The sequence below is a fragment of the Odontesthes bonariensis genome, chromosome 7, assembly GCF_027942865.1.
Source record: "Odontesthes bonariensis isolate fOdoBon6 chromosome 7, fOdoBon6.hap1, whole genome shotgun sequence".
In the NCBI taxonomy this organism is placed as follows: domain Eukaryota; kingdom Metazoa; phylum Chordata; class Actinopteri; order Atheriniformes; family Atherinopsidae; genus Odontesthes; species Odontesthes bonariensis.
This window is the reverse complement of record NC_134512.1, coordinates 26,438,326-26,463,977: the sequence shown is the minus strand read 5'-3', so window position 1 is coordinate 26,463,977 and position 25,652 is coordinate 26,438,326. Positions and strand designations below refer to the sequence as shown.

The 25,652-nt window shown below is 40.8% G+C and overlaps 2 protein-coding genes across 4 annotated transcripts in view; both read left to right on the top strand.

The window, feature by feature from the left end:
- syt12 (synaptotagmin XII) overlaps window positions 1-10,040 on the top strand; it is a 31,463-nt gene extending 21,423 nt beyond the window's left edge. For all 3 annotated transcript variants that reach the window (XM_075470353.1, XM_075470355.1, XM_075470354.1), the window contains exons 6-8: window positions 6,386-6,506; window positions 6,911-7,044; window positions 9,439-10,040. In XM_075470353.1, the coding sequence (XP_075326468.1) occupies window positions 6,386-6,506; window positions 6,911-7,044; window positions 9,439-9,612 (429 nt within the window). In that variant the 3' untranslated portion in view covers window positions 9,613-10,040. The remainder of the gene's footprint in view (window positions 1-6,385; window positions 6,507-6,910; window positions 7,045-9,438) is intronic.
- A 2,829-nt stretch (window positions 10,041-12,869) lies between these two features.
- On the top strand, window positions 12,870-24,247 carry cat (catalase). The gene is given in 14 exon segments (XM_075470352.1): window positions 12,870-13,049; window positions 13,656-13,827; window positions 14,903-15,013; window positions 15,835-15,965; window positions 16,138-16,242; window positions 16,438-16,563; window positions 16,663-16,854; window positions 17,811-17,963; window positions 18,084-18,222; window positions 20,524-20,654; window positions 21,133-21,240; window positions 22,752-22,835; window positions 23,189-23,236; window positions 23,238-24,247. Coding segments are annotated over 14 exon segments (1,674 nt in total). The 5' UTR covers window positions 12,870-12,983; the 3' UTR covers window positions 23,346-24,247.
- Window positions 24,248-25,652: the final 1,405 nt, after the last annotated feature.

Here is a 25,652-nt window from a genome sequence, read left to right as displayed (position 1 = left end):
AGTGCTGGTTTGTGCCGTTAAAACTGGCGTTTATGCTGCTTTCGTCTCTGAGTTACGTTTTACTTTCAGTTGATCACATGATTTCACTATATTGATCAGGAGGCAATGAATTTCATCTGCTGCAGTTATACCAACCAACAACGTTATGCTTAGTTGTTTTTCGGTTGTTTTCAGAACTTAAGGTGTAAGGCCAGCCTAGTGTGACATTTTTCTTTAATTTCTTATAATGCATGAATTGCTCATTATTATTATTGCACCAAAAAGAAAATATTAAAATACAAAATGTATGATATTTGTTTTAAATTCAGTGAAGGGACACAAACATAGGTCTACAAAGAATACAAAGTTATTATGTTGTTTCATTCCAAGTGGGCCCATTTATTGTGTGTGTGTGTGTGCGTGTGTGTGTTTATGGCAGGCAGGAGTGACGATAATGCACGTTTGGCTGCTATTAAAATTCCACATAAATGGCAGATTAGTTGACCACTGCATTTTATCTTCTGCAAACATGTTTGCAGGAGGGGTAGGGGTGGAGGTGTTAATAACACCTTCACCGCAAACATGTTTGCAGAAGATAAAATGAAGTGGCCAACTAATCTGCCATTTATGTGGAATTTTAATAGCAGCCAAACGTGCATTATCGTCACTCCTGCCTACCACAAACACACACACACACAATTTCCAAAAATATACATTTTTACCTGGAAAAACATACTGTACATTGGTCGTACTAGTAAATATTAGATCATTATTTAGTACATATTCATGAAAAGATCAAATTTGGCAGTAGACAGTTTCAATGAGCAGCTAGTTGCAATACCTACTCTGGCCACCATCTTACACAGTGCACCGTTAACTAATGGGAATATTATTACCTCCGCCAAGGAGGTTATGTGATCGCCTGAGTTTGTCTGTTGCTTTGTCTGTCTGGATGTTCGTTCGTCTGTTCGTGCTGCAATCTTGCGACCTGCCACAAAGTGGCGCGACCTCTACAAGGTGGCACGACCTCAGCTGCCAAAGCCAAACAGAATGCATAGTGCGCGGATTTACTTGCACGGCAAGCCAGTGTGCATAACTGCATATAGCGTAATAATAACGGCGAACACTGCTTCCCGACAGAACACTGCTTCCCGACAAAATATTATAATAATAATAATAGTAATAATAATAATAATTAATAACGGCGAACATTGCTGTTCAATAATGAATAGGGAGAAGGGAATGCCTCTTCTGCTGACAGCACCAAAGAACAAGTAGCCCACATCAGGAACGTATGTCCATACATGGCTCGCTATCCACAGGTAGGTTGGCGGTTGGCGGAGGTCTGCACTCTCTGAGTGCATTTCTAGTTACTATTGTATTTGGTTTATTTTTTGTAAACATTACAAAACACACACACACGCGCACAATAAATGGGCCCACTTGGAATGAAACAACATAATAACTTTGTATTCTTTGTAGACCTATGTTTGTGTCCCTTCACTGAATTTAAAACAAATATCATACATTTTGTATTTTAATATTTTCTTTTTGGTGCAATAATAATAATGAGCAATTCATGCATTATGAGAAATTAATGAAAAATATCACACTAGGCTGGCCTTACACCTTAAGTTCTGAAAACAACCGAAAAACAACTAAGCATAACGTTGTTGGTTGGTATAACTGCAGCAGATGAAATTCATTGCCTCCTGATCAATATAGTGAAATCATGTGATCAACTGAAAGTAAAACGTAACTCGGAGACGAAAGGGCCCATTTTTGGCTGCTATTAAAATTCCACATAAATGGCAGATTAGTTGGCCACTGCATTTTATCTTTTGCAAACATGTTTGCAGGAGGGGTAGGGGTGGAGGTGTTAATAACACCTTCACCGCAAACATGTTTGCAGAAGATAAAATGAAGTGGCCAACTAATCTGCCATTTATGTGGAATTTTAATAGCAGCCAAACGTGCATTATCGTCACTCCTGCCTGCCACAAACACACACACACACAATTTCCAAAAATATACATTTTTACCTGGAAAAACATACTGTACATTGGTCGTACTAGTAAATATTAGATCATTATTTAGTACATATTCATGAAAAGATCAAATTTGGCAGTAGACAGTTTCAATGAGCAGCTAGTTGCAATACCTACTCTGGCCACCATCTTACACAGTGCACCGTTAACTAATGGGAATATTATTACCTCCGCCAAGGAGGTTATGTGATCGCCTGAGTTTGTCTGTTGCTTTGTCTGTCTGGATGTTCGTTCGTCTGTTCGTGCTGCAATCTTGCGACCTGCCACAAAGTGGCGCGACCTCTACAAGGTGGCACGACCTCAGCTGCCAAAGCCAAACAGAATGCATAGTGCGCGGATTTACTTGCACGGCAAGCCAGTGTGCATAACTGCATATAGCGTAATAATAACGGCGAACACTGCTTCCCGACAGAACACTGCTTCCCGACAAAATATTATAATAATAATAATAGTAATAATAATAATAATTAATAACGGCGAACATTGCTGTTCAATAATGAATAGGGAGAAGGGAATGCCTCTTCTGCTGACAGCACCAAAGAACAAGTAGCCCACATCAGGAACGTATGTCCATACATGGCTCGCTATCCACAGGTAGGTTGGCGGTTGGCGGAGGTCTGCACTCTCTGAGTGCATTTCTAGTTACTATTGTATTTGGTTTATTTTTTGTAAACATTACAAAACACACACACACGCGCACAATAAATGGGCCCACTTGGAATGAAACAACATAATAACTTTGTATTCTTTGTAGACCTATGTTTGTGTCCCTTCACTGAATTTAAAACAAATATCATACATTTTGTATTTTAATATTTTCTTTTTGGTGCAATAATAATAATGAGCAATTCATGCATTATGAGAAATTAATGAAAAATATCACACTAGGCTGGCCTTACACCTTAAGTTCTGAAAACAACCGAAAAACAACTAAGCATAACGTTGTTGGTTGGTATAACTGCAGCAGATGAAATTCATTGCCTCCTGATCAATATAGTGAAATCATGTGATCAACTGAAAGTAAAACGTAACTCGGAGACGAAAGGGCCCATTTTTGGCTGCTATTAAAATTCCACATAAATGGCAGATTAGTTGGCCACTGCATTTTATCTTTTGCAAACATGTTTGCAGGAGGGGTAGGGGTGGAGGTGTTAATAACACCTTCACCGCAAACATGTTTGCAGAAGATAAAATGAAGTGGCCAACTAATCTGCCATTTATGTGGAATTTTAATAGCAGCCAAACGTGCATTATCGTCACTCCTGCCTGCCACAAACACACACACACACAATTTCCAAAAATATACATTTTTACCTGGAAAAACATACTGTACATTGGTCGTACTAGTAAATATTAGATCATTATTTAGTACATATTCATGAAAAGATCAAATTTGGCAGTAGACGGCACAGTTTCAATGAGCAGCTAGTTGCAATACCTACTCTGGCCACCATCTTACACAGTGCACCGTTAACTAATGGGAATATTATTAATAATGTATTTGGTTTATTTTTTGTAAACATTACAAAACACACACACACACATGCACGCGCGCGTGCACACACACACACACAATAAATGTGCCCACTTGGAATGAAACAACATAATAACTTTATATTCTTTGTAGACCTATGTTTGTGTCCCTTCACTGAATTTAAAACAAATATCATACATTTTGTATTTTAATATTTTCTTTTTGGTGCAATAATAATAATGAGCAATTCATGCATTATGAGAAATTAATGAAAAATATCACACTAGGCTGGCCTTACACCTTAAGTTCTGAAAACAACCGAAAAACAACTAAGCATAACGTTGTTGGTTGGTATAACTGCAGCAGATGAAATTCATTGCCTCCTGATCAATATAGTGAAATCATGTGATCAACTGAAAGTAAAACGTAACTCGGAGACGAAAGCAGCACAAACGCCAGTTTTAACGGCACAAACCAGCACTAAAAAAGTAGACCACTCTGGTTTGTTTTGGAGCAAGATGGGGGATGGTGACGTCATCGGCCGAAATTATAATTCGTAATATCTCAGAGACGAAAGCAGCACAAACGAAAATTTTAACGGCACAAACCAGCACAAACGGAGCACTAACCGATCAATCTATTTGCTTGAATTTTTCACGTGGGTGGGGTGTCAGCTTCACTCAGCTATCGTTGCCGTATTTAGTATTTAGTATATGCTAACTATACGTTTAATAATGCTAGGTGCTAGCCAAGCTGGCTCTAGTTTAGCTTCCAGCCAAGCTTCTGGACGCGTAATTCGTTCACGGAGCAGGGTACGCGCACAGGGGGAAGGAGGGGGAGGGAGGAGCAGATTGGATACTGTTTTTCCTAGATTGTACGTTCTAGAGGCCACTAAAACTTTTCATATTAGTGTCAAAACTTTTAATTAACCCATTTAGGCCTAAAACGCCTGGAAAAGAATGCCTGTAAAACCTATGGGTGATTTCAGAAAGACCTCCTAAAACCTGAAGTTTTTCTGGAAATTCAGCAATTACTAAATGATTGATTTGTCAGCCTCTGTAGCAGATAGAAACAAAATTCAGAAAGTATTTGAGAGCCTACACCTGTGGCTTTCTTTGGAAATTGAGTTTATTTACATACACCTTCACGAAAATAGAAAATGTAAAAAGTAAAGTGCAGGAACAGCACTATTTTCAATTAGAAAACAGTAATAAAATAAAATAAAATTTAATTTTATATTTAAATTTATTTATATATTTATTTTATCGTCAGTCTCTTCGTACTGGCAGCACAAGGAGTCCCATGCCCATACGCATTCCAATAAACGTTTTCATCTCCGGCACAGTGTGACCACCTTGCCATCTTTGCTCGAGTCTGAAGTACGTGGTCACTGTATCTATTCGTCTCGGAAACGAGATGCGCCCAAAGCTCATCCGTAAAAATGATTAAATGCCTGCAACGGTGTGGCATCTGCAGGTAAATCGACTTTCACCCCTGGTGTGCGGTTGAAATCTCTCCGTCGATTACGGTGGTAATTGTCAGTCTTCCACTCACATTCAAACCCTTCAAAATCATCCTCGTCGTTATCGTCATCTTCAAACATATGTGCTAGTCATAAATCTCGATCAATTGGTTCAGCACGTTCATCAGCATCAATGATGCGCCATCATCAAGCCAAGAAACTCCTCACAATCGCTACCGTCTGAAATGTATTCCCACTGAAAGTCCTCCATGCTTGTTCGATGTAACTTAACTTCAAAACAATGACACGAGGAACATGACGACACTCTCACGTGTCTATTATAATGCATTTAATTGGCGCAGAGGTCAATAATTGGTGCAAAACAACCTTATACATGAAAAAAGACGTGTACGCTTTCCCAGCCTTAAAGGTAGAATAACGCAACAGCGCCCCCGGCTTTAAAGGTAGAAATGCGGCAATGCTTTCCCGGCCTCAATGGGTTAATTGGTGGCAATGGGGGTGTGAAGAGTATTTCAAGCAATATGTAAAAAAATGTTCCAGAAAAAGATCCCCTACCCAACCTTTAAATTATGTTTAAATTGAATCCCAACATTTTTAACGATTGAAGATTTTGAATGTTTAATATCATGGAAATATTACGTTCAATAAAATGTCTGTTTAAACATTCAGTTTCCATTTAGTGCTCGTTTTTAACTTTGTAACGGTGTCTTTCACTTAAAGATCTGCAAGCAGTGAAATGCTTTGAAATGAATGGAAATGATGTTCACGGTCCAACTATCAGAAGATCTGAGCAGCCAAATAAACACTGTTAAAGGGATAGTTCGCCTCTTTTGACATAAAGCTGTATGACATCCCATTCTAGCAATATCGTGCATGAACATTGACTTACCCCCTACTGCGTTCTGTGAGCCGAGTTCCGAGAGTTATACATTTACATCACAAAATAGTTCTCCAGGAAAAAGTCAGACCTCACAATCGCTTGGCGCTATTTTCTCTCCCTTCGTATCACTGCGGGCTGTGTGAACTGTGCAGACCGAGCAGTCCCCTGCTTCCGAGCAGTAAACACCGTAACAGGCGCGGCTGTCGGCAACGATTTTGTGATGCAAATTTATCACTCTTTTGAACGCATATTGTTTTGAGAAGCAAAACGTTTTATTTTTTTAAACCCCAGCCGGACTACTTTCGTCAACGCCAAAACGAGGCTGGAACTCGGCTCACAGGACGCAGCAGGGGGTAAGAAAATGTTCATAAACGATATTGCTAGTATGGGATGTCATACAGCTTCATGTCAAAAGAGGTGAACTATCCCTTTAACACATTAATTAACATTAAAATTCCCCAGTCTGACGAATAATTATTATTATTTTTTTTTTATCTGCCGTACTATTTCTGACTCAACAGGCTGTGGATGCCGTTGGGGAGATCTTGTTGTCTCTCAGCTATTTGCCGACAGCAGAGCGCCTCACTGTGGTCGTGGCCAAGTGCAAGAACCTGGTCTGGACCAATGACAAAAACACTGCAGGTCAGGGACATTCATATGTTTTGTTACTGTTTTCTGCTTTTCTGTTTCTTTTTGTGTGAACTATGCAGGGTGTGTAAAGTTAGCAAAAGGACTCTAATCTCCCTCTGCAAGAAAATATTTCGCAACTCAGTAATAATTGGCTTTGAATGTCAGACTACACATGAATCTTCACTCAGAGAGAGGATTTTGATTTGTAACTCAAATATTCAGGTCACCTGTTAAAGCACGGCCATTAACATGCACAGAGCTGATTGACTGCTCTTTAATGAGGAATTTAGTGCATGCTCTACGAGCTAAGATGAGCTTTGTGTGTGTGTGTGTGTGTGTGTGTGTGTGTGTTTAGGTAGGATTTTTAAAAAGCTTGAAATGCGGCTGCTCACTCATTTCCTCCTTCTCTTCGTCAGATCCGTTTGTCAAAGTGTATCTCCTGCAAGATGGCAGAAAGATCAGCAAGAAGAAGACTTCCACAAAGAGGGACGACACAAACCCCATTTTCAATGAAGCCATGATCTTCTCTGTGCCGTCCATCGTCCTGCAGGTGACACTTTAGACCGTTCCCAAACTTTTGCCGCATGAACAAATACTGACCATAATTTATTTCTTAATTTATATTTAAAGTGGGAAAAACAAAGTGAGAAAACAGCACTTGCAATTAGCTGTAGCCTAACACAACAAGCCCGTCTCCTTCAAACCTGGTCTTGTTTCATTCTTCTTTATTATTTTGTCACAGATTTATTGTGTGTGTTTTATGAGTCCGTGTGTACTCTTTTCATCCAAAAAAGATAAGGGGTCTCAATACACTTCCTGTTTCAATAAAGATGCAATAAATCTACAAAATAATTAACAGTGTAACAACACCATAAAAGAAATATTAGCATTGGTTCAGAAATTTGGTGAAATAACGATAGAGACATGAAAGTTCATCAGACACAGATACTAGCACCGCTTTTGATGACTATAAATAAGTTCCTCAAACAAAATAAACGAAAAAAAAATAAACTCACCTGGGTTTAATTAACTGTGTCCACATATTGAATTAACCCATAACCGATGCTTATACTGGAGTAAAAGGGGTTGACTGTTCCCAGGGAGCTGTATTTTGGAAAGTAACTCCAAATGGTTTATAGCAACTGCCACTGATCTTCCTGGTTTCAGCAGCATGTAATGTTATTTAAAAGCATAACAGTGGTGGCACCACCAGAATGAGGTGCTAAGAAAGAAGTAAAGTAAGAGAATCCTGTGAAAGTTGGTGTGGATTATGGAGGGGGAAAAAAAACCATGCAAGTTAACTGAGGAGCTTGACCCAGAGCAGGCAGGTGAAAATAAAAGCTCTGGCACTGAGGACACTGAATTTTATAAAAGAATTAAGAAAATGGAAACATTTAAGAGAGAAATGTTTAACAGGACAACGGTGAGGGCTAATTTTGAATCTTATTTCAGCTTTCTCTAAAGATTTCCAATCAGTCACTGCAAAAAGACCTCCTACAAACTTAAAAGAGTTTGAATTCATCATAGTAGTGGACGATTGAAACTACCAACAGACGGGGGCAAGAAGTTTCTACAATGTCTCAGGAAACTTTTAGTGGCTGTAAATATGCAACACTATGAATGGAGCCAATTATTTTAAAAAATATAGAAAAATTCAAACAATTTTGTTTTTATAAAATTGGTAAGGCATCATGAGTCATTTCCTTGCCAGTTAGGGGTCTCAAGCTGCATTTTATTTCACAGTTTAAACAGGGAGAGAGAGAAAAGTATTCTCTATTGGCGTTAGTTCCACAGTTAAGCTAGCCAAATCAGCCTAGCTAGCTTAGCTTGCTAATAGGCTCATTCTAATGCCAGCAATTGTTGTCCTAAAGATGTTAGAGTTTTAAACATTGTTTTGAGTAACAGGCTATTGAATTACAAGAAAATCAGAAAACTAATTTCTTTGATAAATCATATTAAAAACTTTTTTTTTGTTCAGTTCTTCCCAACACATTTCCGTTTTAATTGACTGTTTCTGCTCTCTACGGTTTGGAATCTTTTCAAAACGTGGTTGAATACCCTGTGCAGTCCACTGCAATCGAAACAGCCAGAGTTAATTTGACTGGGATGTAACAGCTGACATGCTCTTAAGGACATTAGCATGCTAGCTTTTAGCAGGTATGATGTTTACTAAGTTCATGATCTGATATTTCTCTTTAGGCTACTAATAATCAATAGCCTATGCTCTTGAGAATCAACAAAGTTATCATTAAAAGTATGTAATAAATGACTAGTCCACCCACTATTTGTTGAAATATTTCAGATTCAGAATCACAGACTTATGTTGTCATCAGTAAATGTTTATGTGGTTATATTTAACCCAACAAATGGCAGCCTGATACCTGGATTTATTGGAAAAAATGCAATTTCAGCATCATAACCAGGAAAACATTACAGCAAAATTACATGAAAAATAATTGTTGTTTTTACAATGACTTTAAATGCAAAGTTATCTGTAGATTGAGTGGGTCCCCCTCCTCGCCCCTCCAACATGTTGCACTCCCACATTACTATGGAATCTCAGAAGGGACCAACCAAACGCCGGCTCTACTGCAGGCCTTTTAAGTTCTCTCTCAGCCTCTGTAGTTTATCCTCCACTCTTGAAAAGAGAGGATGATCACTTGGTTAGAATTTTCCGTTTACGCTGCCAGATATAACTACATCCTACACACTGGACCTTTAATGGTCAAAAATGCAATTGCATTTCTTACAGTTAGCAAATTAGCCAGACTGCAGTGAAATTAAATGGGGATGAAATGTGGTGAGGTGGCAATATTAAAAGCAATACATTTAGTAAGTACTGCTGTTGCACAGTTATCTCCCTGAGGATTTGGATGAAACAAATGAAAATGAGTTGATTCATGCTTACAGACCTTGTTTTGTAACCACGCTGTTTTGTTTGCAGGAGCTCTCCCTGAGGATTACAGTGGCAGAGGCCACAGACGACGGCCGAGGGGAGAACCTTGGTCACGTGATCATCGGCCCTGAGGCCAGCGGGATGGGGATCACCCACTGGAACCAGATGCTGGCCACTCTGAGGAAGCCTGTATCCATGTGGCACCCTCTACGCAGGATCTAGCCCTCTTTGCTCACGTTCACACCCGACCCGCCTCCAGTAAAACACTCACTTCTTCACGTTCTCTTGGACTCTCTTGCCTTGTTTGGTGCCATGTTTAGATCTGTTACAGTGTTTAGTTAGTTACATTGTGACCAACAGAGGGTATCTACAGACATCCCAAGTCTCCCGGAAGGTCCGGGAGTCTCCCTGATATTGATAGTTAATCACGGATGCCCGCGAGTCGGATAAAATATCCCGGATTTTAGACTATTCGAGGGAGTTTTTTTTTTTTTTTTTTTTTTTTTTTTTTTTTTTTTTCTTTCAATGCGAGTGAGAGCGTGCAGGCAATAAAATAACTCGTGCAACTTGCGCGTTTCGACTGCGCAGGCACGAGAGAGAGGGGTGTGGGGAGAGGTTTCTTGTGAAACCTGTCTGTCCAAAGCGACGCTCTGTTCAACGAGCGTCCAGGGCGACTGCTTGTTGGGGGGGGGAGGTGGAGGTGGAGAGGTGGAGGGAGGGGGGGGAGGGGGGGGATGGGGAGAGGTGGAGAGGAGACTGAGTCATCTCCCTGAAATGAGTTTTTGGAACTTGGGATGTCTGTATCTATCACTGGTAACACACTGGAATTAACACTTTCTCTTCATATAAAGGGGGAAGAATCTGAAAAGGTGGTTTAATGCTTTATTTGTATTTCTTCTCAATCCTGGATCAGGTGTATTGTAGGTAAGGCTGGTATTTAGAATGCTGGCATGTTAGTGGTGGGTTTTCAAATGGTAAGTATTCTTCATCCTTACCATGCTTATTTGGCTTAACGAGGGATATGTTTGAAATGTGATTCTTCTCTAGGAAAAGCAGCAGGGGACGCGAATATGTGAGCATTTATTTCCTTCTCACAAGTCAGGATTAAACCTTTCATTTTTTAATTTTGTGTGAGTTCAAATTCAAAAAAGAAGCCCAGCCTCGGCGGGCGCAGCCCCTCCCTCTGCATGGTGCCAACTCTGGTTGTAGCCTCTTATAGCTTTGTAGACAATGATGGACTAGATGGAGGGGTGACATTGCTTCTCTTTCAGGAATACACACATTTGTCTTTTCAAACCAGTCATTGATTGCGCCTTCTTGATTGATTCTGTATTGGATTTTGAGCTGACTCGAGTTGGCTCTGTTGGATTTGCTTGTGTAATTTAATAACCGTTAGACTGACAAATAACAGAGGTTTTGGTATGTTCAGTATTTAATGTGCTTTTGAAAATATCCAGGTACTCTTAATCCAGGTGAAATAATCGAAACTTGTAGCAGTTGTTGCAGGGTGGCCAAATCAGATGTAATCATCATATAAATGTAATGTTAACATTGTTCTATTTTTAATGCAATACTAGTTGCATACGCATATTTCCGACTGTAAATAGTGCACTACAACATTCTTCTCACTGACATTTGTTCCTCGAAATTCTGGGTGCAAATCATGTTTATCACTGTACGACTATCAACAAACACCAAACTCCATCATACACCACTATATTTAACATGGATAGCATTGCTGACTATAAAACTATAATTAAAACATCTCTGGGAATTTAACTTGTGATGTAAAATATACTAACCTCTTTCTATGGGTTAATTTTATGTTCGCGAAAACACCTTAATATTCTGAATAAATCTATAGTTGTTTTTCACCAGGCAATTGTCACACGTATTTTAGCTTTTGTCGTAAAGCCACTTTTTAAAATCAGCACTGAAGCCGTTCTTCGTTGAATTCAGCTGGCAACATGTTGGAGCTTGAAAGCTGACCGGAAAAGGTCTTAAAAATAAATAAAAGGTGTTCAAATGGAAACAGTGTGACAAGCGGTCTCGTATAGCTCAGACTGTCAAAATGGCTTTTTATCGGTCTGAGGTATTCTCCCCAACATTGTGAAATAGTGTTTTGTTGTAACTTTTGAATGTAACTTATCATGTAAATTATCTAACTCTGAAAGCATAATCAGCTTCACGCATCGTTTGATTTATTAATTTATTTATTTCAAGCAGAAGCGGCTCCACACGTTTGATCCAGTTCTCTCCTCATTTGAAAATCTCTCTGAAGAGAGAGAAAAAAAAAAAAGGGAAGTAACACCTTTGCTCATACGATACACAATATTTCCTACTGTGCCAAATAATGAAGCAATATTTTCATTTACAGTCCGAATTTGCATTTGATTCCACAGAGCTGTAGCCAACATTCAATCATGCATGAAGTTATTTAGCACTTGATGTGAATGTGCCTCAAGAATCCAGTGTATTGTGTGAATGCTGTTTCAAATAAAAATCAGTTCAACAATAAGACTGACCACGTGTTGTTGAAGTGCTTGAATTGTCTGCTCAAAACATTCAACATGGCTGCCACTGGTAAGTCGTGGGATTGGTACTATACCGGTAACAAATTAATATCATCTTAAATTACAGATTGTTGGTTTCGACCGGGATCCTCCTTATTAAATACATTGGGAAAATTCACCAAGTAAGGCCTTGATGCAGATCAAAGTTTGGATGCATTATCACGCCTCAGTCTTTCACAGTCTTTTCTCTTTTGAGAAACAGGGATTTAAATGAATGAGCATGCCTCAGCTTAGTATCCATCCCATGATCTTCCTGTGCAGATCATGGGATCGATACTTACTCCTTTTGTTTAAAAAAAGTTCACATGCTTAATAGTGTTCCCCTGTTGATGTTAGATTTTTTATTTTATTTTTTTTTGGGGGGGGGGTGTTTGCTGAAACTAGTAATTATTAATATTTTTTTTGTAAAAAGACATAATGAAGTTTAGTAATGTCGTCATGCTTTACGCAGAGAGTTAAATAGATAAATGAATAATCAAACTTGGAAATACAACAAACATCAAGCAAAAAATAAATAAATAATGAAAATGTAGGTCAATATGTATGTAAATCACGATACAATAGTGATCTTGAATTGTGTATTACAATGTAATAAAACGTTAAACCGTTACTATTGATGTGCTTTATAGAATTTAGACAACGCTCAAAATATATTTTACCTTACCCCGCGGCCATGTAAATGAAAGCGGTGTTGCTCACTATTCAATGAATCATGTATAAGTTATTACAAGTTTATTGCGTCCGACTCCAGCACAAACCACTTAGCTACAAGTCAATATTCAGTGTTTAACGGTGACAAAACAAAAAAGAAATTGATGACCTGAGTTTGGACCCTTCTCCTTAACTCTCAAAAGTAGGTCAGTGCACTTCTATCAGCCAATCAGAAACGAGGGGCGGGGTCATGTCGGACAAAGTCCAGGAAGAATAATTCTGAGACTGGGATAAATAGGTAACGTTTTCCTCCGCGGCATCCCCTGCAGAGTGTGTGGTCTAAAAGCGTTTTCGCGCTGAACTATCGACATGGCTGACAACAGAGATAAAACTACTGACCAAATGAAGATTTGGAAGGACAGCAGAGGCTTTCAGGTTTGTATATGCGCGTATTTGATCGAGTATTTATTGTTGCGCAGCTGTGTGTGAGTTGGGAGTAAATGGGTGAGAGGTCGTCTGGGGTAACAGCTCGATCCTTACAGACATGTTAAAAGGTACTCTGTAGGCACTTTAAGCATGAACTGTAGTTGCTGTATTGCCTTAATTGCAAAGAGCTTTTTTTGCTAACGTTTCAGACAAAAAAATAGGACTGTTGTCCCCGAAATGCCCTCCGCGACGGAATTTTCTTGTAAAGATACGAAGTCGGTCATTGTCATTATCCAGGGGGACGTAGTGGAACTTAAACCCTGTTAGTTATGTAACGGGAGCACATTAGAGCAAACAGCTGGAGTCTCCTACGGTGACGAAAGTCCACGTTCCTTCAAATATTGCATTGTTTGTTTAATTTGGCTCGCGTTTCGGTATTTTAACACCGATTGAGCAGCCCTGCGGGCTCCAAGCGGAAGTGCTGCTGGCGTTTTTCAAAAGAAAGAGCTGAATGAGCAACGTTTTCTGCTTTTAATTTGACAAATAAATTGCAAGTGCACGAATCTTCCACCAGTATTAGTGTTTTTTTTTTTTTTTTGTTGTTGTGTGTATCAGAAACCGGACGTGCTGACCACAGGAGCCGGCCATCCCGTTGGAGACAAGCTAAACCTGCAGACTGCAGGACCGAGAGGCCCTCTGCTGGTCCAAGATGTGGTCTTTACAGATGAGATGGCCCACTTCGATCGGGAACGAATCCCAGAGAGGGTGGTGCATGCCAAAGGCGCAGGTTGGTGTTGGGTAACCTCAGTGGAGTTTGTTCTCTGTGCCCTGCCCCCCCCCTCAGTTGGCAAAATCAGCATTATAATTGCTCATAAAAGGTACTGCTGACTGTTTCTAGGCGGTATGGCAGGAGTCTGGGAACAGATTAAGGTTCCCATAAGAACCCACTGTGACACAGGTGTCACATGCCCTTTAAATGTTCTGGAAAATTCCATGAAAAACTTTATCCTTGATTTCAACTCGTGAATTGCCAGAGTGACCCATACTTAATATCCTGGTGGGTCATGTGACAGATTATGTGATTTAGTCTTCTCATAATAACATTTCCAAGATGTCTGTGTGCCAGGTTACCACTACGGGTAGAGCTAGCTAAATTTAAATCGCTTGTTTTGGGTTGCTAAAGGAAAGATTCAAACCATTTAACTAACACCCATTGACACATCTTTGACACTAGGGAGTATTATTTTTGAGAAAAATGTCAGAAATGTGTTCTATATAGTCTGTTTTATGTCCCCCATAATTTTCCTTGATGGAGAAATTATCCAGGTTCTTAACGCCCAATGTGACAGTGGGGGGTGGTATTTTGAAAAAAATGTCAGAAATGTGTTCTATGTGGTCTATTTAGTCTGTGTTATGACCCCCTTAATTTTCATTTAAGAAGAAATGGGTCCGGGTTCTTATGGGTTTAAAAAAAAAAAAGCCTGCAGATATTTGTCTTTATTGCTCACTTATTTTTTTGTTGTTGTTGTTGAGTGAGGGTCTGCCATCATTGAGATTGTCTGTTTATTGTGGCTGATGCTGCACTTTCCTGGCATATATTTTGATTTATATGTGGGGAAAATAAATAAATCTTGATATTGCTCCAGACAAATACTAACCTTTGCAAGCTGTAAAGATCAAGGTCACATTGTTTTGAACAGATTGTTGGCTGGCCTCCTCTGGAAGGTGTCACATTGTTTCCCAGTGCTGATATTTGGGAACGCCCACCAGCATTCAAAGTGTATGAAGCCAAAAAAAAAAAGAAATAATGTTTTTGCTTGATTTTTTTTTTTTTATTTAAATTGTTTTCCTCCTTGATGCAGGGGCGTTTGGCTACTTTGAGGTTACTCATGACATCACTCGCTACTGCAAGGCCAAGGTGTTTGAACATGTGGGCAAAATGACACCCGTTGCTGTCCGTTTCTCCACTGTGGGTAAGAATGACCGTGTAATGCATTTATGTGTGTGATTTATGCCTCGTCCCCATTTACAGATTTTGTCCATAAATGTAAATGCGTATATATATATTTATATTTAAGTATGAAAATAGTCCTCGGGGATCATGTATGTAACAGGTTGCCGGGTCACTGTCTGAACGGATGTTGTTCTTTCAAACCCTGTCAGTTATGTAACGAGGGCACAGCAGAGCAGACCATTTGCGTCAGTTGCAGTAACAAAGTCCACAGTTTGGATTATGCAAACGTCTCAGTGTTTTGTCTGCTGTTGGAGCAGCTCTTCTCTGCAGGTTTCAGTGTTGGGACTACTCCTGCTCACCAGAGGGCGCTGTTGTCTACACTTAAATATGTGAGAAGAGTTTGAGCTTTTAGCCCTCTATGGGATGTCAGTACTTTTTTACAGAGATATTTGCAACTATCTCCGAAAACCCTCCCTCGTAATTTTTTTTATTTATTTTTATCTCCTATAAATCGATTTACTTCATAGTGGAATCATGCATTTCAAAGATGTTTTTTTTTTTTTTTTTTGTTAAGATACCTTTCCAGGCTTGTAGCCATACACAACCTCTTTTCTGGAGGCCATGAACACTCTTCAGATTTTGGCCATGTTGAAAATGTGTGAAATGGGGAAGAAAAAAAAAAAAAAAAAAGAACGGCGGATCCTGAATGGGTTTTGTGTCCCTCCGCAATTTTTTGTGGATTAACTAAAACATTTAATGACTGAAGTGACGATTCAAACTGATACTGGAAGTTGGTTTCCCTCAATTAATGAGTGAAATGTTATGTTTTCATTTGTCCAGCTGGGGAGTCTGGGTCAGCAGACACAGTCCGAGACCCAAGAGGCTTCGCTATTAAGGTTTACACTGAAGAGGGCAACTGGGACCTGACGGGCAACAACACCCCCATTTTCTTCATCAGGGATGCCCTGCTGGTTAGTGGAATTGAGGGATGTCTGAGCCGCAACTGTGGCCATGAACATGTAGATGATTTAAGGATATTTGATAAATGAAGAACAAAAAAAAAAATTTAACTGTTAGATGACTGTGATTATTAAGACTTGCAAGACATGCATTGCATTGACATGAGCCTTTTCCTGCCTGCAGTTTCCGTCCTTCATTCATTCCCAGAAGCGCAATCCTCAAACCCACATGAAAGACCCTGACATGGTTTGGGACTTCTGGAGTCTGAGGCCTGAAAGTCTGCATCAGGTAAGCTGCCTCTGAACCCGAGGCTGACCTTGGAGAGTTTATTCGATTTATACCGGGAAATATTCAGAAAAGAAGGTTCACATGCTTTATGATGCTAAGCAAATGCTCTCAAGTGATTTAATAATGGATTAAACATGAGAAAAACGTGCGGTGTCTTCTTTCTCATTTCGTGTCTCTCTCCCACCCCCCCAACAGGTGTCTTTCCTGTTCAGTGATCGAGGTTTGCCCGATGGCTACCGTCACATGAACGGCTACGGCTCTCACACCTTCAAGCTGGTCAACGCTGACGACGAACGTTTCTACTGCAAGTTCCACTTCAAGGTTTGCTTCAACCCAAGTTGACTGCCTACTTTTTTTTTTTTTTTTTTTTTTAGCGCGTCATGTCATGACTGATGTTGTTGTTTTTGTTTTTTTCTTAAGACTGATCAAGGCATAAAGAATCTGTCGGTGGAGGAGGCAGAACACCTAGCATCCACCAACCCGGATTATGCCATCGGAGACCTGTTTAATGCGATTGCCAACGGCAACCACCCGTCCTGGACCTGTTATATTCAAGTCATGACCTTTGAGCAGGCTGAGAAGTTCAGGTTCAATCCCTTTGATCTTACTAAGGTACGACATCCCTCCACAAAGGAAACCAAACTGGGTCATAACATTGCTTTCAGATGCTGTGATAGCATATTTCTAGTAAACTGATAAGACTATTATTAAATGGATACCTTGCTTTTGATAATTGGGACATCCATCCATCCATCCATCCATCATCTTCCCCTTCTCCGGGGATCGGGTCGCAGGAGCAGCAGCAGCAGCTTAAGCAGAGAAACCCAGACGTCCCTGGCCACTTCCTCCAGCTCTTCTGGGGGGATCCCGAGGCGTTCCCAGGCCAGCCGAGAAACATAGGCTGTGTTCAAACCACATACTTTCCTACTACTCATACTGACTTTTTTCCCGAATGCATACTAGATTCGCCGAAATGTTGGGTATGCGTCATGAGGTTACTACTCATACTCACCGCAGTTTCAAGCTATCTACAACTAGGGTAGGTTCACTTCCTGTTTTCAAAACAAAAGCACCAATCATATCGTAATGGCTTTCCCTATGACAAAAGACAACGGGTATTTTATTTTGTGAAAATAACCGGAAGTGCGTTGTTCACTACGGCTAGCTTTAGTAGCGCCAAATTCGTCGGAACAAAATTGTAAATAGCCGGTATTTTGGCAGGTTTTCAACACGTTGGGGATCTAAACGACTACTTTCTCGCCTGAAAATGTTTCAAATGTTGCTAAAGTTTAGAGCTTAAGCGAAATCAGCTACAGGCCGGCTAATTTCGGCTCGGGTAGGAGCGAAATGCATTGTGGGTAAACACTCTGCATACTGTCTGATCGATGAGTATGCGGTTTCGAACACAGCCATAGTCTCTCCAACGTGTCCTGGGTCTTCCCCGGGGTCTCCTCCCAGTGGGACGGGCCCGGAACACCTCACCAGGGAGGCGTCCAGGAGGGCTCGGGCATCTGGCTGGAACATATTATTGAAAATTTCTGTTTTTTTTTTTTTTTTCCATGGTCCAGGTGTGGTCACACAAAGAATACCCTTTGATCCCTGTGGGCAGAATGATCCTAAATAGGAACCCAGTCAACTATTTTGCAGAGGTGGAGCAGCTGGCCTTTGACCCCAGCAACATGCCGCCAGGCATCGAGGCCAGCCCCGACAAGATGCTGCAGGTAACACAATGGCAGATTTTCCCCCTGACATGCTAACCATCTGATTGTGTGTCAACGGCACAGTCTGCTGCTGTTACAGTGTTGGTACTTACCAGAGCTGACTCTCCTGTCTCTGTGCAGGGTCGACTCTTCTCCTACCCCGACACACATCGACACCGACTGGGAGCCAACTACCTGCAGATCCCCGTCAACTGTCCCTTCAGGGCGCGGGTGGCCAATTACCAGCGTGACGGTCCAATGTGCATGTTCGACAACCAAGGTAAGTTATAGTTCAGTTGTAGCAAGTGTGGATCAATAATGAGTCTTTTTACAATAGAGGGAATGCGCGTAATGTACTCGGTACTCGGGTACCGTCAAGACGTTTTGCCAGTGTTAGAAACTGATGACGTAACAGAAAAGAGCTTATTATAGACCACGGTAAGGTGGCGAAAAGTATGCCCCTGTCTCACAACTGTGCTCACATATAACACTGGCTACACAAAACTTTATCCTGCAGTTTTCTTCACCAAAGTTTGAATAAACTAAAGGATTTTTAAAAAATTTGAGATTTGGAGAAAAAAATTTCTTAGATGATATACATTTGTTGTACTGTTAGTCCTACAAGTAGCACTGGCAGCAATGTTGAACTTTTTTTTTTTCTCTTAGTCCCGAGAAAATGAAAGCCTTTCTGGATCATCTTCAGATTACACCTTCTTTACACAATAGAGCTCTAACCTGCATTTGTGGCTGTCACGGTGATTTCTGGGAGTGCTCCAGAGCCCGTGCAGGGATTTCCATGACAGAATCGTGTCTGTTTTTAATGCAGTGCTGCCAACGGACCCGAAATATCAGGGACATCCAGTAACGATTCCCAGCCGTGTCCCTTGTGCAGAGATGTCTCCAGATTATCTGAAGCTTTTAATGATATTACTTACTGGAGAATGTGAAATATTCATAGTCATGGCAAATTCTATTTTTGGAATGGGGGTTGTAGCCGATGGTCAGTTTGGTTAAAATGTTTAAGACGATGATGGGTGAAACACAAGCAAGGTCACTGAAAGCAGAGGAGCCAAGAGGCCGTTGCACAGGCCCCTTCGGTCATGAGCACTGAATTGGCTGAAATTGAATCCGTTTTAGTTCAGAGTATCTGCTCTTCAGCTGAAGTATTGGCTGATTGATTTCCTGTCTAGTTTCCTTTGATAACTAAGTTGCGTTTTCCTCCAGCCCCCATCCATCTGTTTCCAGCCCCCACCTCTGAAATGAATTCGGCAGCCTTTTTACACCAGTGAAATTATTGTGAAAGTGGACTGTTTCACACAGTAACACCTTTTTAAACTAAGAGTAATGGTGTGTCAGTAACAAGATGTTCAGACACCTTCCACTTAATGTGGTCCTCGATTTAATCCCTTCATACACACTAAGTGCAGTGTCTAGTGTTGGTCAGCAGATGTCACCATTTAATTCGAATGGCATCCAATAGTCTGACGCTCAATTTCTTTGTAATAAACTTTGTAATCTCCTAAGAGTGTGTATCTATTTTGTGTTTTTTTTTTTTGTGTGTGTGGTGTAGTTGAAATCCTCGGAGATTGCCATGCAATGGTTGCGGTGTCGTTTTGTTGCTTGGCAACAGCTCAGGTGACGATGTCACGACCGCATCGGCAAATAACACGAGTAGACAACATGGACTGAAATTCACAGCCGACAGTTCAGATTCTGGGGTGCGGAGATGCTTTTTTTTTTTTTTTTTTTTTTTTTTTTTTTTTTTTTTTTAAAGAAAAACGAACATTTACATTTTTCCCTGGAGCCAAGGTGTGGCAGCTGCCATACCCAATTGACGCCCATGTTTCACAAAGAGGTGGACGGGGCATGTTGGGTTTAATGGGGCACCTTGTTATTGTCTGTACAGCCGATGGTCAGAAAAACTTAGACTGGAATATCTTTTTTTTTTTTTTCATCCAGATTAGTTACTGTTGTTCAAAGTTTGATCCTGTGTGACGAATGTTCAAACTTCCAAGTAAAGTAACGGCCCAAGTTTAAGAATATCATAAACCGTGATATAGCTGTAAATTGTTATTTGTTCTGTGACATTGTAAAGGTGTGTTGAGATAGACGGCGTCGTCTTTTCCCCCCGGTGTGTTTCATGGAAACCGTTCTCATGGGTTTTGCCGTGTGGCCGCGGGTCCGTTCTTGATTGCATGTTGGCGTACACCAGACCCTGCATGGCAGTCCAGAGTGAGCATGCTTCCAGGTGCTCTTTCACTGAAACCCACATTTCTGCATAAAGAGAGGAATACACAGTAATGTTTCCCGGCTGCTTGAAAGGCTCCAAGCGAGGATTCACTTTTGTTTTCCCTTAATTTTAGCTGCCTCACAGTAAATTTCTTAGTTCATATTTGGGAGCTTTTTTTTTTTTTTTTTTTTAATCAGTGAATCTGACATTTTCAATTTATTCACTCTTCAGATTTATCCACTAGCGGCAATAATTTTCTGTTTCATTTTACAGAATTAAACTCTCAATAGCATGATTTTTTTTCTTCCCTTCCTCCCTGGCTCACTAGTGTTTGGTCTGTCTGACCTCTAGGTGGCGCTCCAAACTACTATCCAAACAGCTTCAGTGCCCCAGAGACCCAGCCTCGGTTTGTGGAGTCGAAGTTCAAGGTGTCTGCAGACGTGGCCCGTTACAACAGTGAAGATGAAGACAACACCACTCAGGTAAGGATGATCTCAGGTGTCATTTCTGTGGCATCCAGAGCTGACAAGTGTGAGGTTTTGTTGCTCCGCGGGTCATTTATACATCACCCAGCTGCGCTCTGTGCAAGAGAGAAGAGCCATCTGTAAAAGTGTGTAAAGGAATGAATTAAAAACCAAATATGTTCCCTTTACCCTTTTTTTTTTTTTTTTTTTTTTTTTTTATTAGCTTTGTTTTGTTTCCCCCACATCTTCCTCCTTTACTCCTTTCTTTGCTGTTCTCAGCAAGAAAGAACCAACTCCAAATAAATCCTTTTGTTCTCCTTTTTTTTTAATTAATCAAGGAATTAATTAAAAACCAAATATTTATACGTTTAGCTTTTCTTTTTTTTTTTTTGTCAGTAAAGAAGGCATTATTGGTTTTAAATGCAGGCTATACTGTTGAACATGTGTTTTCGCAGTGGGTAGTGGGTAAGAGCAGAGTGTGTGTGTGTGATGGCAGGTTCGAGCCTTCTACACCCAAGTGCTGAATGAGGAGGAGCGCCTGAGACTTTGCCAGAACATGGCGGGGTCCCTGAAGGGGGCCCAGCTCTTTATCCAGAAGCGCACGGTGAGTCCACATCGTGTTTGTCTGTCTATGCAGCGCCAGTATTGTCGCCTCTCATCCGTCGTGCTTGGATAAATCTAAAGTCTGACGTCAAAATATGAAATCCAAAATGTAATTAAAGATGAAATCATATCTCTGCATATTGACTGCACGGAAGGATGACGGTTAGAAGGTGAGAGTTTGCCAGATTGTGGTTTGCCCCAGTTGCATGCTTTCACAGTCGGGCCACAGGCTGTTGCTGTGGAAACACAATGGGTTCCAGCAAGTCTGCACTGTGGGTTATGTGGGTTAGGCCAACATGCTTTATTTTTTTACTTAGTTTTATGTTGCATAATTGGATATTTTTTATTTTTTTTAATCAGCCTTACAATTGCATTGTAGTTTGTATGGGGACAAAAAGAGTCCAGATCTCAGCTTAGTTCTGGGTAATTATACTCTTTTCTCACTTTCCCAGAATAAAATACTATAATATTTTAAAGGCAGACTTTTTTTTTTTCAGTGACTATTGGATCAAATAACAAAAACTTTATTACCAGAAATTGTGCCACCCAGGAACTGAGTACAGCTAAGAGGGTGATGTGTATTTTCATGTGATATTTATTTATTTTTTTGGTTTGTTTTAAAAAAAAATCTCTAACAAATGAGACTTGCAGTTGCACGTCGTCCATCTTCTCCCTAAGATCTTCTCCACCAGCAGTCCATGCTAGCATCACCAATATGGGATTATAAGTGTTTATAAGCTAGAGGCTTCCCGTGTAGAACGGGTCACATTTTTCTTCCCAAGTCAGTGGTTTAGCACTTGGTCTGACGTGTCAGCTAACCGAAACAAATCAAACGCTCCCACGGTGCTTCATGACTGATAGGTCCGTGCTTACTTGTTAATGTGGTAAATATGACACAAGCAAAGAGACTGAAAATGGGAAGAATAAGAGAATGATATTCGCCCCCCTCCCCTGTGTTTGTGTCTTCCTCCATCTCGTCTTTTTCCGCTCTGTGCTCTCAGTTGTGTACGTCTGCCAGAAGAACAAATGAAATAAACGCTGGTTTAGCAAGATGATGTTTATTCACTCCATTTTTTTTCTTTTTTTTATTTCGCTCTGACCATTTCCTTTCTTATTTAGGTTTTGTACCCTCGTTTTCTTCTTTTTTACTACTTGAACATCTAGTTCTTTTGTCTCCGACTCTCAGACCGACTTCTGGTTTTATGTGGGAAAATCAAACCGCTTTCTGCAAAGTTTGAGCTTCGCATGCAACCGCGTCAAACTGCGCGCAACTGAAGGGCTCAGTCCTTAAAAACCCTTGAGCATTTCCATGCACATTGTATTCTAGGAGCGTATCATTCAAGCGGCAAATGAAATAACCCTGAACAGTTCACCAGCTCTTATCAGATTACGGTTTACATGTTGCTTGATTCTGATTGTACATGGTAGTAAAATCAGCGCAGAAATCTCTCATGGGCAGCTTGTAATGGAGTACGTGCTTACCTCATGGTTTTACTGATGTTCTTCACGCAGGTGGAGAACTTGAAGGCGATCCATCCAGACTACGGAAACGGGGTACAGACCCTCCTCAACAAGTATAACGCAGAGGCCAAGAAGGTAAACGCAGTTCACATCCTGGACTTCATGCCGCCCCCCCCCAAAAAAAAAAAATATTTGAGGCATCGTTACAACATTGACACAGAGGAGGGATTTTCTTTAGCGTTGAAACATTTGCATTGCTTTTATTGATCCAAAACACATGTTGGGGCCAAGCACAGTTGTCTATTGTTAAATGAAGCATTTCCAAGCTGAAAGTTGATTGACATATACAGACTATTATAGATGTGGGAGAGAAGTCGGGCTCATAGCGAGAGGAGGTGGAAGTTCCAACCGTTTGTTGAGCAATTTTGTGGTTTTCTGTTTGCAGCAGCCCTTCCATCTCGCTAACCTTGTGTCTCTTTCCGTCTCAGAACTCAAGCGTGCGCGTGTACAGCCGCCCAGGAGCCTCGGCCATCGCTGCGTCCTCGAAGATGTGATGCCTTAAATCTCCAGCCTGCTCCCCCTTCTCTTCCACCAGGAACTGGAACAGATTTGACCTGCTCATCACTGGCGCAGAGGCTGAAATGATTATGTTGGATTTAAAAGATTTCTTATTCAGTCATTCCAAACTCACACATTTTCCTTACAATTCTCAAAGCGAGTCATATTCAAGAGGCTGGAAAATCCTGAGGCAAAATTCTCCTAATTAAACTGCAATTTTCTTCTTTTTTGGGTTTGTGTAGAAGATTATGTTGTCTTATATTGCACCATGTGACCTTAACAACATAATGCCTTAAAAATGTAAAAAAAATGATTTGTTAGAATTAAATGAATTGTCTACTACTGCTGCTTACGTGTCCCACTGTATTGTGGTGATTGAGTACTTATTAATGACCCGAATACTTTTAGTGTTTAAAAACGTGTGGAATCGAATGCAGATGTGTTCGTGCTATCTGAAGGCAGGTTTGATGTGGAGTTTGGGTTTGAGCTATAAACACGCTTCAATTCGTGGTCGAGGGTCCTGCTTCCGTTGTCGGTGCTTGTGCTCGCTTTTGGTTTATTTCACTGACTGTGTGCTTGACTGAACTGACGACCAAGCGTTCATTTTAAACACAGAGTAGTTTAATTTTAATCTTTGGCTCTTCAAATGATTTCAGTCACACCTCAGCTAATTTTCTTGGATGTGTCTGGATGTTCCACCAGCTATAAGCAAATCTGCGACGCCTTCGCACAATAAGCTTCCACACGTGGCTTTACCTTTTGTTGTAGTGTTTTGTTGAGTATTGCCAAATCTGACCTGGGCCAACGTTGTCCACGTACAGAATGGAAACTAATTCTATCAGCATTCATTGTGACGTACCAATGTAACCTGCTGCATACTCTTTTAACACACCGATCTGAATGTAACTGTGTCATTCATGTTCAAGCTGACAACCTACAGGGGACGAGTTGTTCATTTCGTGCTCGAATCAATGAAAGAATAATCCAAACTGTCGTATGTCTCCAGTTCTTCACTTTTCTTTTTTTGGCTTTTTAAAGCATGCTTGCACCCTCATATACAGGTCCTTCTTAAAAAATTAGCATATTGTGATAAAGTTAATTATTTTCCATAATGTAATGATAAAATTTGAACTTTCATATATTTTAGATTAATTGCACACCAACTGAAATATTTCAGGTCTTTTATTTTTTTAATACTGATGATTTTGGCATACAGCTCATGAAAACTCAAAAAATTAGCACATCATGAAAAGGTACTCTAAACGAGCTATTAACCTAATCATCTGAATCAACGAATTAACTCTAAACACCTGCAAAAGATTCCTGAGGCTTTTAAAAACTCCCAGCCTGGTTCATTACTCAAAACCGCAATCATGGGTAAGACTGCCGACCTGACTGCTGTCCAGAAGGCCATCATTGACACCCTCAAGCAAGAGGGTAAGACACAGAAAGAAATTTCTGAGCGAATAGGCTGTTCCCAGAGTCCTGTATCAAGGCACCTCAGTGGGAAGTCTGTGGGAAGGAAAAAAAGTGTGGCAGAAAACGCTGCACAACCAGAAGAGGGGACCGGACCCTGAGGAGGATTGTGGAGAAGGGCCGATTCCAGACCTTGGGGGACCTGCGGAAGCAGTGGACTGAGTCTGGAGTAGGATCATCCAGAGCCACCGTGCACAGGCGTGTGCAGGAAATGGGCTACAGGTGCCGCATTCCCCAGGTCAAGCCACTTTTGAACCAGAAACGGCGGCAGAAGCGCCTGACCTGGGCTACAGAGAAGCAGCACTGGACTGTTGCTCAGTGGTCCAAAGTACTTTTTTCGGATGAAAGCAAATTTTGCATGACATTCGGAAATCAAGGTGCCAAAATGTCTGAAGTCCAGTGTCAAGTACCCACAGTCAGTGATGGTCTGGGGTGCCATGTCAGCTGCTGGTGTTGGTCCACTGTGTTTTATCAAGGGCAAGGTCAATGCAGCTAGCTATCAGGAGATTTTGGAGCACTTCATGCTTCCATCTGCTGAAAAGCTTTATGGAGATGAAGATTTCATTTTTCAGCACGACCTGGCACATGCTCACAGTGCCAAAACCACTGGTAAATGGTTTACTGACCATGGTATTACTGTGCTCAATTGGCCTGCCAACTCTCCTGACCTCCATAGAGAATCTGTGGGATATTGTGAAGAGGAAGTTGAGAGACACCAGACCCAACACTGTGGATGAGCTTAAGGCCGCTATGGAAGCATCCTGGGCCTCCATAACACCTCAGCAGTGCCACAGGCTGATTGCCTCCATGCCACGCCGCATTGAAGCAGTCATTTCTGCAAAAGGATTCCCAACCAAGTATTGAATGCATATCGGAACACAATTATTTGAAGGTTGACTTTTTTTGTATTAAAAACAC